The 15,348-nt window shown below is 53.6% G+C and overlaps 1 protein-coding gene across 10 annotated transcripts in view; it reads left to right on the top strand.

The window, feature by feature from the left end:
* Positions 1-15,348, top strand: part of ILF3 (interleukin enhancer binding factor 3) — a 28,968-nt gene that overhangs the window by 3,425 nt on the left and 10,195 nt on the right. For 5 of the 10 annotated variants that reach the window (XM_070623649.1, XM_070623648.1, XM_070623647.1 and 2 more), the window contains exons 2-13: positions 7,328-7,425; positions 7,755-7,796; positions 8,243-8,472; positions 8,626-8,803; positions 10,767-10,914; positions 12,177-12,268; positions 12,649-12,744; positions 13,255-13,366; positions 13,785-13,882; positions 14,451-14,562; positions 14,651-14,761; positions 15,083-15,282. In XM_070623649.1, the coding sequence (XP_070479750.1) occupies positions 7,423-7,425; positions 7,755-7,796; positions 8,243-8,472; positions 8,626-8,803; positions 10,767-10,914; positions 12,177-12,268; positions 12,649-12,744; positions 13,255-13,366; positions 13,785-13,882; positions 14,451-14,562; positions 14,651-14,761; positions 15,083-15,282 (1,422 nt within the window). In that variant the 5' untranslated portion in view covers positions 7,328-7,422. The remainder of the gene's footprint in view (positions 1-7,327; positions 7,426-7,754; positions 7,797-8,242; positions 8,473-8,625; positions 8,804-10,766; positions 10,915-12,176; positions 12,269-12,648; positions 12,745-13,254; positions 13,367-13,784; positions 13,883-14,450; positions 14,563-14,650; positions 14,762-15,082; positions 15,283-15,348) is intronic. The other 5 variants (XM_070623652.1, XM_070623651.1, XM_070623650.1 and 2 more) reach the window with 1 other exon arrangement.

Genomic DNA, 15,348 nt, shown 5'->3' with positions numbered 1-15,348 from the left:
CTTGAACGGTCCAGACAGCCTTGCTGCTTGCTTTTTTCATTAGGGTTGTGCTTCAAGCTCAAGGATAAGGTCTTACTGGGATCATCTTCCAGGCGCTTGCTTTTCTGCTGCTTGCCTCTGAGCTGCTTTCTTTCTCTTATCTGTCTGTGTGTGTGTGTCTGTTTAAAGAATGAAACGTTGCAAGTTAGGCTCGCTTCTTAGTAGTACGTTGAGATTTTTTACAGGTTAATAATCCTTGCTATGTATTCCTAATTAAAAAAAAAAAAAGCTTAAATGTCAGCAATATGGAAATAACCAGCCCAGCCCCATGGCTCACAGTGGCACTTAAATATTTGTCCTGTGGGTGACCTGTGCAAAATCCTTCCAGGAGAGCAGGCGGGCTGCCTTGTGAACAGGGAGGTCTGTGCGCTGCCCAGGGAGAGTTCACCAGTGACCACTACGCCACAGAGTCGGGGTGGGGCAGAGGGTGGAGAGAAGGGGGATTAGGTCAATTTCACTGAAGTGACTTGAGTGAGTTTTTTAAAATCTAACACTTCAACTCTGAAAAAACATTTTGGCAGTTTCTTAAACGAAACAGGCACGTGCCATATGACACAGTAGTTTCTCCATTGGGCATTTATCCCAAAGAAGTGATCGTCTGTGTTCACACGAAGACTTAGACACAGACGTTCCGAGCAGCTTTATTTGTAAGAGCCGAGAACTGGAACCCACCCCGCTGTCCCTCTGCGGGCGAATGGTTAAACGTGCAATGGTATGCCCGCACGGTGAAATACTACTTAGCGAGAAAAAAGAACAAACCGTTGCTACACATCTTGGATGCATCTTGAGGCAGTTACGCTGCATGAAACAAGCCAATCCGGAAAGGTTACATGCTCGGTAATTCCGTTTATGTAACATTCTTGGAATGCCAACATTACAGCCATGGCGAATGGGTTGGCGATTGCTCGGGGTTAGGCCTGCTGGCTGCTGGGAAGGTGACTGGCTCTCCAAGGGCAGCAGGAGCGAGGGATCCTTGTGACAGCAGTGGTCTGTCTCCGGCTGCATCGACGTCAGCATTGTGCTTATGATATTGTTCTCTAGCTGGCAAGATGTTGCCATTGGGGAAACTGGCTAAAGAGTATATTGGATCTGTGATTTCCTACAGCTGTACACGGGGCTGCAGTTAATCTCAAAGCAAAAAGTTTCATTTAAAAAGGGATCCTTAGCCACTAAAAGAAATCATATATCTCTGTGTTCATAGTTAACAGCCTTTGAGGGACTGTCTCTTTTTTCCCCCCTTAACTACGGAGAAAACACTTTTGGGAGAAGTAAACAAATTAAATTGTACACTAAGTTAAAAAAAAAAATTGAAGGCTTCCTAGTGGGCTCCATGGGCGAGGTGCCTCTGCCCCTCACTGGGTGTGGGGGGTCCCCGTGCTTGCCCCTGCCCCGTCCGAGGCCTGAAGAGCATGCTGGGAGGAGGGTTTGGGGATTCCCGCCTGGAGTCGCGTTGGACCTTGTGCTGTGGTAGTGCGCCCTCACGGGCAGATTTTAAGGCACTTCTGTTGGTTCATCCCAGAGTAGCTGAGATTACCCTAAGACGTTGCGTTTGCAGTGTAGTACGCTTTCACAGTTAGAGCATTTTCCCACAGTCACCTTTCATCCTGACTGTTTGCAACTCTTAGGCCTAGCTGGTGTTTTCATCTCATTTTTGACCCAGCTCTGAACAGGTAAGTAATTTCCTGGAGGTCCCACAGCTGCCAGGTTGGGGGGTCCAGGGTGGGACACACACCTGGGGTTTCTGTCCCCAAGACCCATGGGTGCTCCACGTACCACAGGGCCTGGAGTCCTGGGTCTCCCACACCAGGTGGAGTTCCAGAAGCATTTTGAGAAACAGTCTGTATTTGTCGACTTTTTATTTTGTCAAAGAAAATATCCTTTTGTCACTGTATTCCATTTCCACCTTTTCATAAGAAAAAGGGATATTTTAATGCTGAAAATATAGGGAGAAAATAAGCTTAAAGGGCAGTTCTTTAAATTGAAAATATTTGTGAAAGTCTTTATTCCTAACTTTACACCTCCCTGTGGACCAGTTAAAACACTCCTGCAGACAGAACTAGGACCCGTTGCTCTAGCCTTTAGATTTGAGTTGAGTTTAGAAGTTTCTCGGCATGGCGTCCATAACCAGATTTTCGAGGAGCATCTTCTGGCTGGGTTGCCTTGTCAAGATTATTGTCCATGAGTCCTTGATGACGTGAGTCTGAATCAGTAGAAGTTGAAGGGGTCACTGAAGGGTAGCGTGCGTCTCACGTCACTTCACACCCGGACTGGGAGCTGCAGAGGTTGGGGAGCAGGAGCTCGGCTGGGTCCTGGTACATTTTGGAGCGTGATTTCGGTCTCTATCGTCTGTCTGCATCAGGCCAGTTCTCCAGACTGTTCCCCAGAGTGGTGGGGACAGCTGTAAGGTTTTGCGGAGCACCCTGGAGGGAGATCCACCCTGGAAGACAGATGGGGCCATCCCTCTTAGGGTGTTGCCACTCCACCGGTGTTCATGCTCCAAACCTTTCTTGGTCCACACAGGCTAACTTGGGCCTTTCTTTCCTGGCAGCAAGTGCCCTGGACGTCAGTGTAATTAGCGAGAGGTCAGAAAGATGGTCATCGCACCGCAGGCAGAATGTTTGTGGCTTTGCCTCCTTTACCGCTGCATGCTGTGGGTGGGCTGGTTTCGAGAACAAAGAACAGAAACCTGACCCCTGCATGTTAGATCATCCCAGGCCTCAGGGAGGGCTCAGTCAAAATCCTGATCCTGCTGTCTCCGCTCCTTCCTTCCTGGGGTTTCTTTTCAGAGGCTGGGCTGGTAAAACTTGGGCTCCGCTGGTGCCCACGTTTGACTCCTGAACATAGCTGTAGGAGCAACTGTGCAGCCTTGCACAGCTTCTGTCTGGAGTTAGGTTGGCAGGGGCGGTGCAGGGTGCGCGTCGGGTGCTGTGCTCTTCGCCAGAAATCTTTGTTTTTATTTATTTTTATTTTTTGAGGAAGATTAGCCCTGAGCTAACATCTGCCTATCCTCCTCTTTTTGCTGAGGAAGACTGGCCCTGAGCTCACATCCCTGCCCATCTTTACTTTATATGTGGGATGCCTGCCACAGCATGGCTTGCCAAGCGGTGCCATGTCCATACCCGGGATCCGAACCGGTGAACCCCGGGCTGCCAAGACGCGGAACATGTGCACTTAACCGCTGTGCCACTGGGCCAGTCCCCCCAGAAATCTTTAGAAGGAGGTTTCTGCTCACCCAGAAGACCAGGGCAGCTGGCTTCCCGGAGGCCTGGATGGCAGACCTGGCCTCCCTAGAGACAAGCAAGGCCAGTTTTGTTGCCCTGGAAGGGAGTGTTGACACCAGTTTTCCAACAGTTGCTTTAGTTCAGATAATTAGTGCTCGTGTTCACCTGGATCAGGAGGCGTCGCCACCAAGGCCTGCCCTCAGGAGGGCCTGGGGATGAATGGGCCACTCGGGCCAAGTGTGGTGGTCAGACTGGCCACAGCCCAATGAGTCCCAGCAGAGGTCCCTCCTGGGGCCTGTGCCTCCGAGCAGAGGTCCAGCAAGTGAGGCAGCCCCGGAGCCAAGGCCCCGCCCTGTTTCCACGTTATAAACAGTGAAGACAGTAGATGGAAACCTACATGCAGCGCATTGGCTGAAGACAGATGTGTTTGGGGACCTGTGCACGTCCTTAAGACACTTTTTTTTTTTTTTTTTAAGGAAGATTTGCCCTGAGCCAACATCCATGCCCATCTTCCTCCACTTTATATGTGGGACGCCTGCCACAGCGTGGCTTGACAAAGGGTGTGTAGGTCCGCACCTGGGATCCGAACCGGGGAACCGTGGGCTGTGGAAGCGGAACATGTGAACTTAACTGCTGCGCCACTGGGCCGGCCCCTTGAGGCACTTTTGATGGGCTGATGTTTTGACACAATGAGTATCTTGTTCCCCAGCCATGGAAGGAAGGGTTTTGGCTCCTCACTTCTCTCTGTCAGATGGCGCTTTTGGTAGATTCCCCACGTCAGCTGGGTGAACTTCAGTCCTATGAATGATTTTGAATGTGGAGTTGGGCTGTAGCCAGCTCCGAGGGTGGCAAACTAGGGTTTTTGGTTTTTTTTTTTAAGTATCATTATGGACTCGTGGATTTGTGTAAGTTCAATGTGCTGAATTAATTTTAGTTATATATTTGAAACACTTATATTTTCAAAATATACAAAAGGTGACACAATTTTGCGGGGAACACCGCCTCACCTCGTGTACCCTCCCTGGGTGCTGTCGTTGACGGTTGACTCTTCTGTGTCACACATCTGTCCATCCACCTGTTCTCTTCTTCCTTCAGTCCACTTTATGTTTAAGATGGGTTTCAAAGTAAGTAGCAGAAAGTTGCAGTTTTCCCTCTGAATATGAGCTAGAGTCCAGCATTTGCCTACCGTTAGTTCTTTTCTTTGAAGGAATGCGCAGGTCTGGAGCATACCGTTCAGGGAGTTCTGACCACTGCGTACGTCCAGCCCCGACCAAGGTGGAGCCGCTGGCCCTCTCCCCAGAGAGCTCCCTGGGCCCCTTCTCAGGTGTCCCGCCACCATCCCCAGAGGCACCTGCTGTTCTGAGTTCCCTCCCATCGTTGGTTAGTTTCGCCTGTTCTAGAACTTCATGGAGGTGGAAGCATTATTTCTTTGGATACTCCATTGCCCCAAGTGTGGCCAGTGGCAGCCCTCACAGTCAGCGCCCGTCCTCTGTGCGAGCCTGCGTCAGTCTGTGAGCGCGTGCTTGCTGGCTGGCGCGCAGCGTGGCCCGGGCTCACCTGGTGCGGCTCCTTTGTCAGGTGCCAAGTCCACCGCCTCTCCGAGGAGCTCCTGTAGTCGGTTCCGACACTGCCCGTCTGGCAGAGCCCTTAGTGGGAAGGCTGTGGCCCCCGGGGCCGGGGCTTCGGTTCTGTGTGACTGTGAAGTCTCTTCGTTGGCTCTTTGTGGCGGGGGCAGCATAAGATGAGCACTGACAGGTGTCCAGTGAGCGGGCGTTGCTCCTGTGCCGTGGTGGACCGGGAGGGTTGGCCTTGCTTAGAGCACACCGGCTGGCCTGGGCCGCAGGAACAGGGGCTTGCCTGCCATGTCTGTCGTGTCCCAGCATCTTGGCCAGCGCCTGGCACACAGGAGGTGTACACTGAATACTGGTCGGATCAGTAAATGTGGCTTTCAGCGTCCGCCTTCCTTATCAGATTGACGGGGTCCCAGCATAGCTATGGCCAGGACTGGTGGCTCTTTCTCATAGGCTCCTCCTTGCTGTGAGGCTGTGATTTCTGATGGCCCACTTCTTGTCGGGTTAGAATTGGGTTTCTGAGCTTTGGTTTAACTTTTAGATTGCCTGCTATGGCTGCCATTTTGAAGAGTGCGTAAGTGTATTATGCGTTTAAAAAAAACTATTATGGAAATTTTCAAACACGCACAAGTGAGTCCCACTATACCCACCCCCAGCTTCAACAGCTGTCACCATTTTGCCATGTTGTTCCTTCCTTGTTCTTTCCCCACTCCCCGCCTCACTGGAGTATTGTATAGCAGTTACCAGACATGCACTTTCAGCTATAAGTCTATCTTCATTGTGTATCCAACAGATAAAGACATTCTTGGGGCCGGCTCAGAGGCATAGTGGTTAAGTTCGGGCGCTCTGCTTTGGCCCAGAGTTCCCCAGTTCGCATCCTGGGAGCAGACCTACACACTGCTCATCAGGCCATGCTGTGGCAGCGTCCCACATAGAAGAACTAGAATGACTTACAATTAGGATATACAGCTATGTACTGGGGCTTTGGGGAGGGCGGAAAAAGGCAGATTGGCGAGAGATGTTAGCTGGAGGCCAGTCTTCCTCACCCCCAAAAAAAGGTATACCGCTAAAGCTGTTATTTTCAGATACAGCTGCAATATCATTCATTCCTGACTGAATGAATGCTCATTCCTTAATACGGGGTGCACTGTGGGTGCACGTCACTCATCACTGGGCCCCACAGCACCCCGATGATGTAGGAGAAGTCTGTGTCAACTTTGAGGGTCTGTGGGATTTGTGCTGCATGCTTCCCATGGGTTGACTCGAATTTTCACAGTGTCCCTGAGAGCTAGAGGGACAGCTGCCATGTTGCAGGTTAGGAGGAGGAAGCGCCAAAGAAACTTCAAGGCCGCATGGCTGAGCAGGCAGGATTCAGGCTCCACTTGGTGACAACCCGGTGGCTCCCCAAGGGCCCACGCCCAGCCCGCAGCTGAGCCCAGGGCCTGGTCCTCCCCTTCTCCCTTCCCTCCCCCTCCCCCACCATGAAGCGTTTGACCCCGCCTGTCCTCTCTCCGCGCTCTGCGGGGGTGTCACCTCCCATTCCACCCTTAGATTTTCAAGTTCTACTTTGAAACCTTTAAATTTTCAATTAGATTGCTAGGTAGTCCTGAAGCATTGTGGAAAATTCTTGTTTTGGCCAATCATGTCAATGTTTATTCTTGAAGCGGGTGCCTTTGCTGCTCTGGCTGGTACCCGGCGTAGACTGAGGGGGCTGGCTGTTACGTGGTTGGATGGAATGGGTGGATTCATCTGACACACATTCGGATGGGGGTTTTGTCGGCTCAGTTGGAAGAGTTCAGTGTGGACCAGACTGTTGGCACAGAGTGGGAATTGAGTAGGTTGTAGTTGGCATGTTATTTAATGAGTCCAAAATTGTAGTTATAACCACATGTATCCTGAAGACTTCTGTGGTACATTTCAGTTGTCTCAGCGTCTCTGGAGTTGAACCCACAGGTCTGTCCATCCACGTGGCGCAGTGGTCATGTCCACCTGACGTTGCAGAAGGTTCTTACCTGTGCAGGTTACAGAAGTCTTTTGGGGTCCTCTGTCTGCTGCTTTCCTTCCATCTCTTCATTACCCTCAGGGTCCAGAGTTCCTTCACTCACTCTCCCTTCTCCAGACACCAAGATTTTGCCAAATATTTCTGCCTGTACCATTTTTTGGAGGCTTGTTAATATATTTATTTTTTATATTTTTAAAAATTGACATACTTTATGTAAAAATTGATGGAAGAAGGTAGAAAAAGTAAAAATTACATGAGCGTGGGCCTGAAATCAGATGTGGCTTCTAGAAACCAGCTGTTGTCATGTTGAGGGGATTTTGTAGTTGTTTGTGCCTTGGCTTAGTGTGGTTACTTGGAAGTACAGATGCGTCCTGCTGTGTCAACGGGCTCCTTCGGGAGGCGGCACCCCGGCTTGCATACTGCCGGCTGTCTGGGCGATAAAATTCATCCAGCTGTGAAATATTTGAAACTAAAAAGATTTTCTGATCTTGTAGATAGTTGAAGTATTGATAACACCAAGGAAATCTGTCACAATTTGAAAAGATAAGCAAAAATTTGATTTCCAGACACTACAGAAAAAGAAGTAAAAATGGTAAGAATTTTTTTTTTTTAAATCATAGATACTGTTTCTTCGTTTATGTACAAAAATGTTTGTAGCATTGCCCTTTTTAAGCGTTTGGTTCTATTACCACTCTCTTGAGAGGTTTTGAATTATAAAATACTGCATAGTGTAACAGTTCAAATACAGTAGTCCCCCCTTATCCGTGGTTTTGCTTTCCGCGGTGTCAGTTACCTGCGGTCAACTGCGGTCCGAAAATATTAAATGGAAAGTTCAGAAGTAGACACTTCCTAAGTTGTAAATTGCGCGCCGTTCTGAGTAGCGTGATGCAGTCATTCACCTCACTTCATCTCATCACGTAGGCTTTGTGTCATCATCACATCGTCACAAGAAGAAGAGGAAAGGTGAGTACAGCGCACTAAGATCTTTGAGAGCAGCCACATGCACATGACTTCTTACGGCGGTGGTAGAGTGGCTCTAGTTTATTGTTACTGTGCCTCATTTCTAACTTAAGCTTTGTCATAGGCACGTCTGTGTAGGAAAAACAGCGTGTCTCTAGGGTTCGGTACCATCCGCGGTTTCAGGCATCCACTGGGGGTCTTGGAATGTACCCCCACGGATCCGGGGGGACTACTGTACATCGAAATGTGTGAAGCAAGTGCCCCCTTCCCACTGCCTAGAGAAGGCACAACTGTTAGGTTTGGTTGTCCTGGTCGCAAACCCTCCATCATGTTCAGAGTCTTATTTTCACACAAATGCTGATACATAATTCTGAGTTGTGCAGCTTAAAAGATAAGCGGTGGGTTGCCTGGATTCTGCGTTGTTTTTGACTGAGGTTTTGGATTTCCAGCGTCCAGTGCGAATTTTTGTGAATGATGATCGCCACGTGATGGCAAAGCATTCGTCCGTTTATCCGACCCAAGAGGAGCTGGAGGCGGTGCAGAACATGGTGTCGCACACGGAACGGGCTCTCAAAGCCGTATCCGACTGGATCGATGAGCAGGAGAAAGGCAGCAGCGAGCATGCCGAGTCGGAGAGCATGGATGCACCCCCAGAGGATGAGAGCAAAGAAGGCGCCGGGTAAGTGGGAGAGCTCTGGGGTCCTTTTGCTTTCCTGGGGAGACTGGCCAGTGTAGGTGAGCATCTCCTTTTCTAAGGGATTCCAGCCTTTCTAGGGCCTCTGGGTTCTGGGCGGACTGGATGCCTCCCTGAAGGCGGGTGGTCTGTCCTCAGGGAGCAGAAGACGGAGCACATGACCAGAACCCTGCGTGGGGTGATGCGTGTTGGCCTTGTGGCCAAGGGCCTGCTGCTCAAGGGGGACTTGGACCTCGAGCTGGTGCTGCTGTGCAAGGAGAAGCCCACGACCGCCCTCCTGGACAAAGTGGCCGACAACCTGGCCATCCAGCTCGCTGTGAGTGCAGCGCCCCCTGGGACGGGGTCCGGGTGCTTGTGGAGGACGCAGGGCAGAGGGGGCCACGCCCGGCTGTGCAGGGCGCCGAGGCACCCTCCAGACCCACCTTGCACCTGCTGTGCTCAGGCCTTCTGGTATTCTCGATGGCTAATGGGCAGGATGCCACGGAGCCAATGAAGTTCTGTGGACGGTGGCTTGCTGGCCGCAGTGGCAGCCAGGAAGGACCCCGTGCCTGCCAGGCGCCAAGCTGCACTGTGCCAGGGCCGCAGTGGGTGTGGCCTTCACATCCACATGGCGTCGGGTGGATGGATGACTAGATAGTACAGTTATTGACGCTCCTCCTGATCCGAACCTGGACAGAGAAGCTTTTTTAAAACCAGTTGATTTGTCTCGTTACCAAAGTGTTGCATAAATACTAGCCTTTGACATTTCGTGAGCTTTGACTACACCAGGCTCTGGGCCAGACGCATTCTTTACGTGAATCATTTCATCCTCGTAACGACCCTCTGAGGTAGGGCTTTATCATCTCAGTGTTCTGGAAGATGTGACCGAGGTTCAGGGAGCTGAGTAATGACCCCAGCATCCCCGGCTGGCGAGTTCTCCGCCTTCAGAGCCTCCATGCCCCATTGCCACATGCTGCCTCCCTGGGACGGGTCCACCCTGCATTTAGGGACAGGATCAGCGAAAGAAGAAAGTAAAGACAAAGGCACAAATCTCCTTCCTTCGAGGGAGACACAGTGTTCACTTCACCCAGGAACACGCGTTCCGTCTTGTGCGGTGACGGTCTGGGGTTGGTGGGTCGGCGTTGAGAGGTGGTGCTGACGCAGGGCCAGAGGTTCTTTTCAGGGGCAGTTTAAGGGGAACGAAGCCCTAAACTTTTCTGTTTTCGTGGTAATTTTTAAGCTAATTTTAATCCTTAACTATAAGAAGTATGTTAATTGAAGAAATGAAGTTGATGTAAATGTTTCTAAAGGAAAGATGATTTCTGCAGAGTCCGTCTTTGAAGAAAGATGCGAATAAAGTGTATTTTATCGTTTTAGATTAGTGCTTTGCTGGCTGATTTTGCCCCCAGGGGACATTTGGCTGGAGACAGTTTTGGTTGTCACCATGGGGGAATTGGGTGCTACTGGCTCCTACTCCGTGGCTAGAGATGCTGCTAAACATCTTAGAGTGCACAGACAGCCCCGCGAGCAGGCGCAGTCCGGCCCGGAGTGCTGAGGAGAAAGCGCACTTTTGATTTGCTGGGGCGCGTTTGTTCTCCCCCCGGCATGATATTTACTGTGCGTTCCATAACAAAAATCCTAAGAGCTGGAATTTGCCTCATCAAGGCGTGTAAACTGATAAAGGAAGAGGAGGTCAGACTGTTGGGAACATCCATTTATAGACGTGTGTACGGCAGCCAGTCCATGATCTTATGTGCCTCGTAGGCTGTAAACACTCTCACTCCCCGTGGTTGTCATTCCACCCTGAGGGCTGCTCCTCCTGGGGTGGAAATAGCGGTGTCTGGATGCCCGCTGCTGGGCCTCATGCTGGACCCACAGGGCCCACGCAAGCCTCTTGCAGCCTTGTGCTAGAGGTCACATCGCTTTGTCCATTTCACGGATTAGAAACCAGGATCGTAGTGCGATCAAGAGACTTACCTAAAGTTACGCGAGTCGCAAGGGAGAAAACAAGGGTTCGGGCCCTAGTCTCCTCCCCAGACCCTCAGCCCTTCCTGTCGCCTTCTAAAGCTTCCTGTGGCAGTCACTGCTCTCTCTGCGGAGCTGGTCCCCTCCTCTCTGCAGTGCCCGCAAAGTGACAAAGACCTGGATGGCAAGAGGGAGGTCCTGACCCCCTGGGGGGAAGGTACTGCTGTCACCTCACCCCCAAGAAGGCGGCCTCGACCGTAGTGACCAGCAGGCCGCCCAGCGCTGCCGATTACCCCGCAAAGAAAGTGTGCTGCAGGCTGCCTTTTCTTTTGTAGGCTGTCACAGAAGACAAGTACGAAATCCTCCAGTCTGTCGATGACGCTGCGATTGTGATAAAAAACACGAAAGAGCCTCCATTGTCCCTGACCATCCACCTGACGTCCCCTGTTGTCAGAGAAGAAATGGAGAAGGTGTTAGCTGGAGGTAGGGCGGCTGAGGCAGGCCTGCAGGACCTCAGAGACGGGGTGTTCCCTCGCCATTCAAATGTGCTATTCAGTTTTAGAGTGCTCTGAGGCAAGGCGCTCGGTGTGGCTTTGGCCACCTTTGCTCCGAGATCGCAGCTCCCTGCGGTGTCGCTCCCAGGGAGCTTCACACAATGCTCACACTGAAAGTGAGTAGCACTTTTCACAGAGGGCTGCACCATTGGCGTTGCTCGTAATCCTGGAATGTTCTCGTGTTGAACTGGGTTCTTCGGTTGAGCCATTCTCTGGCCTTGGACAAGCGTGTCCCTGGTGATTTTGTGGTTTTTCAAGTATGAAGACAGCAGATGGTTTCTGCGTGAACATCACGCTGGAGTGGGGCCGACTGCTTGTGCTGCAGCAGAACCGAGGGCTCCTTTGTGTGTCCTCTTCCCCTGGCCACGCTGATCGGCCGCGGTGAGGGACCCAGCTGGTGCGGAGTTTGGGTCAAGTTTTAAGCACTTGTGCGATTCTCAAACCAAAACCTCAAGCGTTACTAGTGCTTTCTCGATTCGAGGTCCACCCTGGGCCCCTCACGCGGCTCTTCACGCGATGTGTCTTAATCACATTCCTCATGCCATGGAGGAAGGGTCGTGGGCCTTCCCCAAAGCCCTGGCGTGGCAGGGGACACGGCCGCTTCTGCTGCAGCGCGGGCACCGCAGCCCGGCTGGCGCTCTGCATTCCTTTCCGTTCTGATGTCTGCTTCCGGGTGGCAGAGCCCTTCTCGTGTATCCATTTAGGGACGCTGGACCTTTGACCAACAGGACTCTCTCTGTCAAGGGCTGGGGCAGGGCAGTCGGCCTGGTGGGCGCAGAGAGGGAGTTCATTTCCACTCCCCGCACCTTTTTGTTTTTGCTTTTTTTTTTTTTTCTATTGAAATTTTTAGCATAGCTCATTTCTTGGGAGATCCAGGGGAGGAAGCAAGGTAACAGTCTCTTAGAAGATAGGGGCCACCTATCTGTCCCCTCCCCCATGGGATGGTGCCTTTTAGAGTAACTTCCCACCTTTGGTTTTGTTTTTGGTTTTTTTTGGAGGGGCCTCTGATTTTTTTGATTTCCTCTCAGGGCAGAATTAGACGCACTCCAGCTTCTCCTTCCCTGGCCCAGGGCGGAGATGCCCTGAGACCCCGGGAGCCTCGGCTGCCCTTAGGGAGCCGCCACACCCCTTCCCACCCGACAGAAACCCCTTGGTCAAACTGCCTTGTCTTCTTATTCCGCCCATGAATAGAAGCGCCCTCAGTCAACGACCCCCCGGACGTTCTGGACAGGCACAAATGCCTTGCTGCCTTGGCGTCCCTCCGACACGCCAAGTGGTTCCAGGTTTGCATTTTGTTCTTCTATTTGTCTTTCGGTAGAGAATTCCTAAGCTTTAACTTGGCTAACTTGCACCGTAAAGTTTCGGGACCATGAAGACCACCGTGCTGAACTTAGCAGCCGCCGGCGTGCGGTTGCTAAAGGAGCGCGCGTGCACAAATTTGACACCCCCAGGAGGCTTGTGACTAGTAGGTGGGCCACTGCTGCTTTGTGCCACGAGTACTGTCCTTGTTGTCTGCACAGTGACGTTGCCACTGACCACGCGCTTCGTGGTGGCGAACGCTCACCAGGTACCCTGGACAAAGCAGCGCCCTGAGACTCGTGTTCATGTGTGCCTGTGTGCGCGGAGCAGCCTTGGGTAAAGAGCCTGTGCTTTGTTCCTTTAGGCCAGAGCCAACGGGCTGAAGTCGTGTGTCATTGTCATCCGGGTCCTGAGGGACCTGTGCACCCGTGTGCCCACCTGGGGTCCCCTCAGAGGATGGGTAAGGCGCCTCGTAGCCTCGGCCCCCAGGGGTTGTGTGCACAGAGCCCTCCTCCCGTATCCCGGGCATGTATCATGGTGTCCGGGCTGCAGTGGTCCTTCAGGGTGTGGCTGATGCATCCCTGTCATGGCGGCTTGTGGAGCAGTTACTGTGTGCCACCCCCTGGGTAGGGGTGCAAGCGAGACCAGGTCCGCTGTGGAAAAAGCCCATGCAGCCTCGGGAGTGCGGGCCAGGCCGTGTGCTTCCTCTCACGGGTCCGTCCAGGAAGCAGTGTTTGTGGCTGCTCCTGGCCAGCTGCCTGCTTTCTGACAGCCTGGACTTAGGAGGGTTTTCATGCTTTCAAATGGCTGCATCTTAAATATAAGTATCTCCAATATGGCCTCGACTTTGCGTCTGGGCCTGCAGAGCCGAGAGGCCTCCCCCAGCTCTTTAAGGAGACAGGTCCGGTGTCTGGTGTGGCCCCAGCGGCTGTGCCCTGCGCGCTGGCTCACCGTGCCCCTTGCCTTCCAGCCGCTCGAGCTGCTGTGCGAGAAGTCCATCGGCACGGCCAACAGGCCCATGGGCGCCGGCGAGGCCCTGCGCAGAGTGCTGGAGTGCCTGGCCTCGGGCATCGTGATGCCAGGTGGGGCCCTGTGCGCTGCAAGTCACAGGCACAGGACAGGGTTTGAGGCCCCGAGGCCGCTTCCTGGCGGGTCCCCTGACCGGGTTAGGGCAGCAGCAACCCCGTGTCCCCCTAGGGCTGAAGCATGTGACTACCCTCTTGCACCATCATATCCAGCCCTGTGCCGGCTCCGCAGTGTGACTCAGGGCGGACCCGGGGCAGTGGTGGCCCACTCCCACGCGAGCTCCTTGCTCTGAGACACATGGATTATTGCCCTCATGGGCTGGCCGCCGAGTGGGTCACCGAGCTCGGCGTGTTTTCCAGAGCTGGGTGTGGATGGGGCGCGGGGGGTAACGCACCTGGTTCCCTCAGCCAGCACAGCTCTTCCGAGATGCTAAAAGATAATCCTCTGCATATCTTCCTTGTTTCCTGCCTTCAGATGGTTCTGGCATTTATGACCCTTGTGAAAAAGAAGCCACTGATGCTATTGGGCATCTAGACAGACAGCAACGGGAAGATATCACACAGAGTGCGCAGGTATAGTCGCCGCCATTGCCATTGCCACCGCGAGCCCTGACCCAGTGTGTAATCACCGGCTTCAGTTCCGTTACTGGGCGTTCTCAGGGCCGCCACGGACACTAGGCTCAGGTCGGGGACTGCAGGAGAGGGCTCGCGCCCGGTACAGGGTGCCCCAGCCTGGGCTGCTTCTTTCCCCTGGCGCCACGCGTGGTTGTCGCCTGCCCCCTCGGCCGGCTCGAGTGCTGTTTTCGGACACCGAGTTTAGCGGGGAGACGAACTTGCTGTGTGGACAGCTCTGGGGCTCCTTCCCCTGCAGGCCTACCACGTGGCTCCGTGTGGCAACCAGTCCCCAGGATGGGGTCTCCTGTACTCCTCTCGGGGGGTGGTCACAGGCTGGCCTTCCCCCACAGCGAGGCTGGGCCCTGGCAGTCAGGCCCTCCCCTGGCTGTTGGGGGACCCCTTGTTGTAGTAGGGGAGACCGTTAGCACGCCCCAGCTCCCGCCCCTTCCAGAAGGCATTAGCAAGCGCACACACCTCAGCTGGGAGCGCAGGGCGGCCGAGTCAGAGTCCTCTTCCCCTTCTCCAGCATGCTCTGCGACTTGCTGCGTTTGGCCAGCTCCATAAAGTCCTGGGGATGGACCCTTTGCCTTCTAAGATGCCCAAGAAACCAAAGAACGAAACTCCGGTGGACTACACGGGTGAGCGCACAGGGCCAGGCGGCGCGGCAGGGCGCACGCGCAGCAGAGGCCAGCTGCACTCAGCCGCCCTGTCCCGCTCTTCCCTCAGTTCAAATCCCCCCCAGTACCACCTACGCCATTACGCCCATGAAGCGCCCGATGGAGGAGGACGGGGAGGAGAAGTCGCCCAGCAAAAAGAAGAAGAAGATCCAGAAGAAAGGTGCGGGCCTTCGGTCCCAGCCCAGCTTCCCTGCCCTGGCTCCAGGGAGGGTTAGCACCCCCCATCCCCCACCTCCTCGTGCACAAGATGCCTGCTGTTGCTGCGTTTGCTCGGACGCGATACTGAAGTCCTTTTTCTCAATGACTAAATACAGCGCGGGCAGGGAACACAGGTGGGGTGGGTATGCCTGCGAAGGGCGGGGAGGCCGTGGTGCGCGCAGCACCCGGGCCACTGTGCTGTGGGGCAGGAGGCCGGCAGACGTGCCCCCTCCCCGGCTCAGCTGACCGACCTTGCAGAACAGTGTCGCTGTTCTCTCTCCAGAGGAGAAGGCAGAGCCGCCCCAGGCGATGAACGCCTTGATGAGGCTCAACCAGCTGAAGCCGGGGCTGCAGTACAAACTGGTTTCCCAGACTGGGCCGGTGCACGCGCCCATCTTCACCATGTCTGTGGAGGTGGATGGCAATTCGTTCGAGGCCTCGGGCCCATCCAAAAAGACCGCCAAGCTGCACGTGGCCGTCAAGGTGAGTGTGGCCGCGGCCCTGCGATGGGACATGTCCTCCAAACAGCAAGAGTGCCCCCGGCCCCCG

Source organism: Equus przewalskii, chromosome 6 (assembly GCF_037783145.1).
Source record: "Equus przewalskii isolate Varuska chromosome 6, EquPr2, whole genome shotgun sequence".
NCBI lineage: Eukaryota > Metazoa > Chordata > Mammalia > Perissodactyla > Equidae > Equus > Equus przewalskii.
This window is presented reverse-complemented; position numbering and strand designations above follow the sequence as displayed.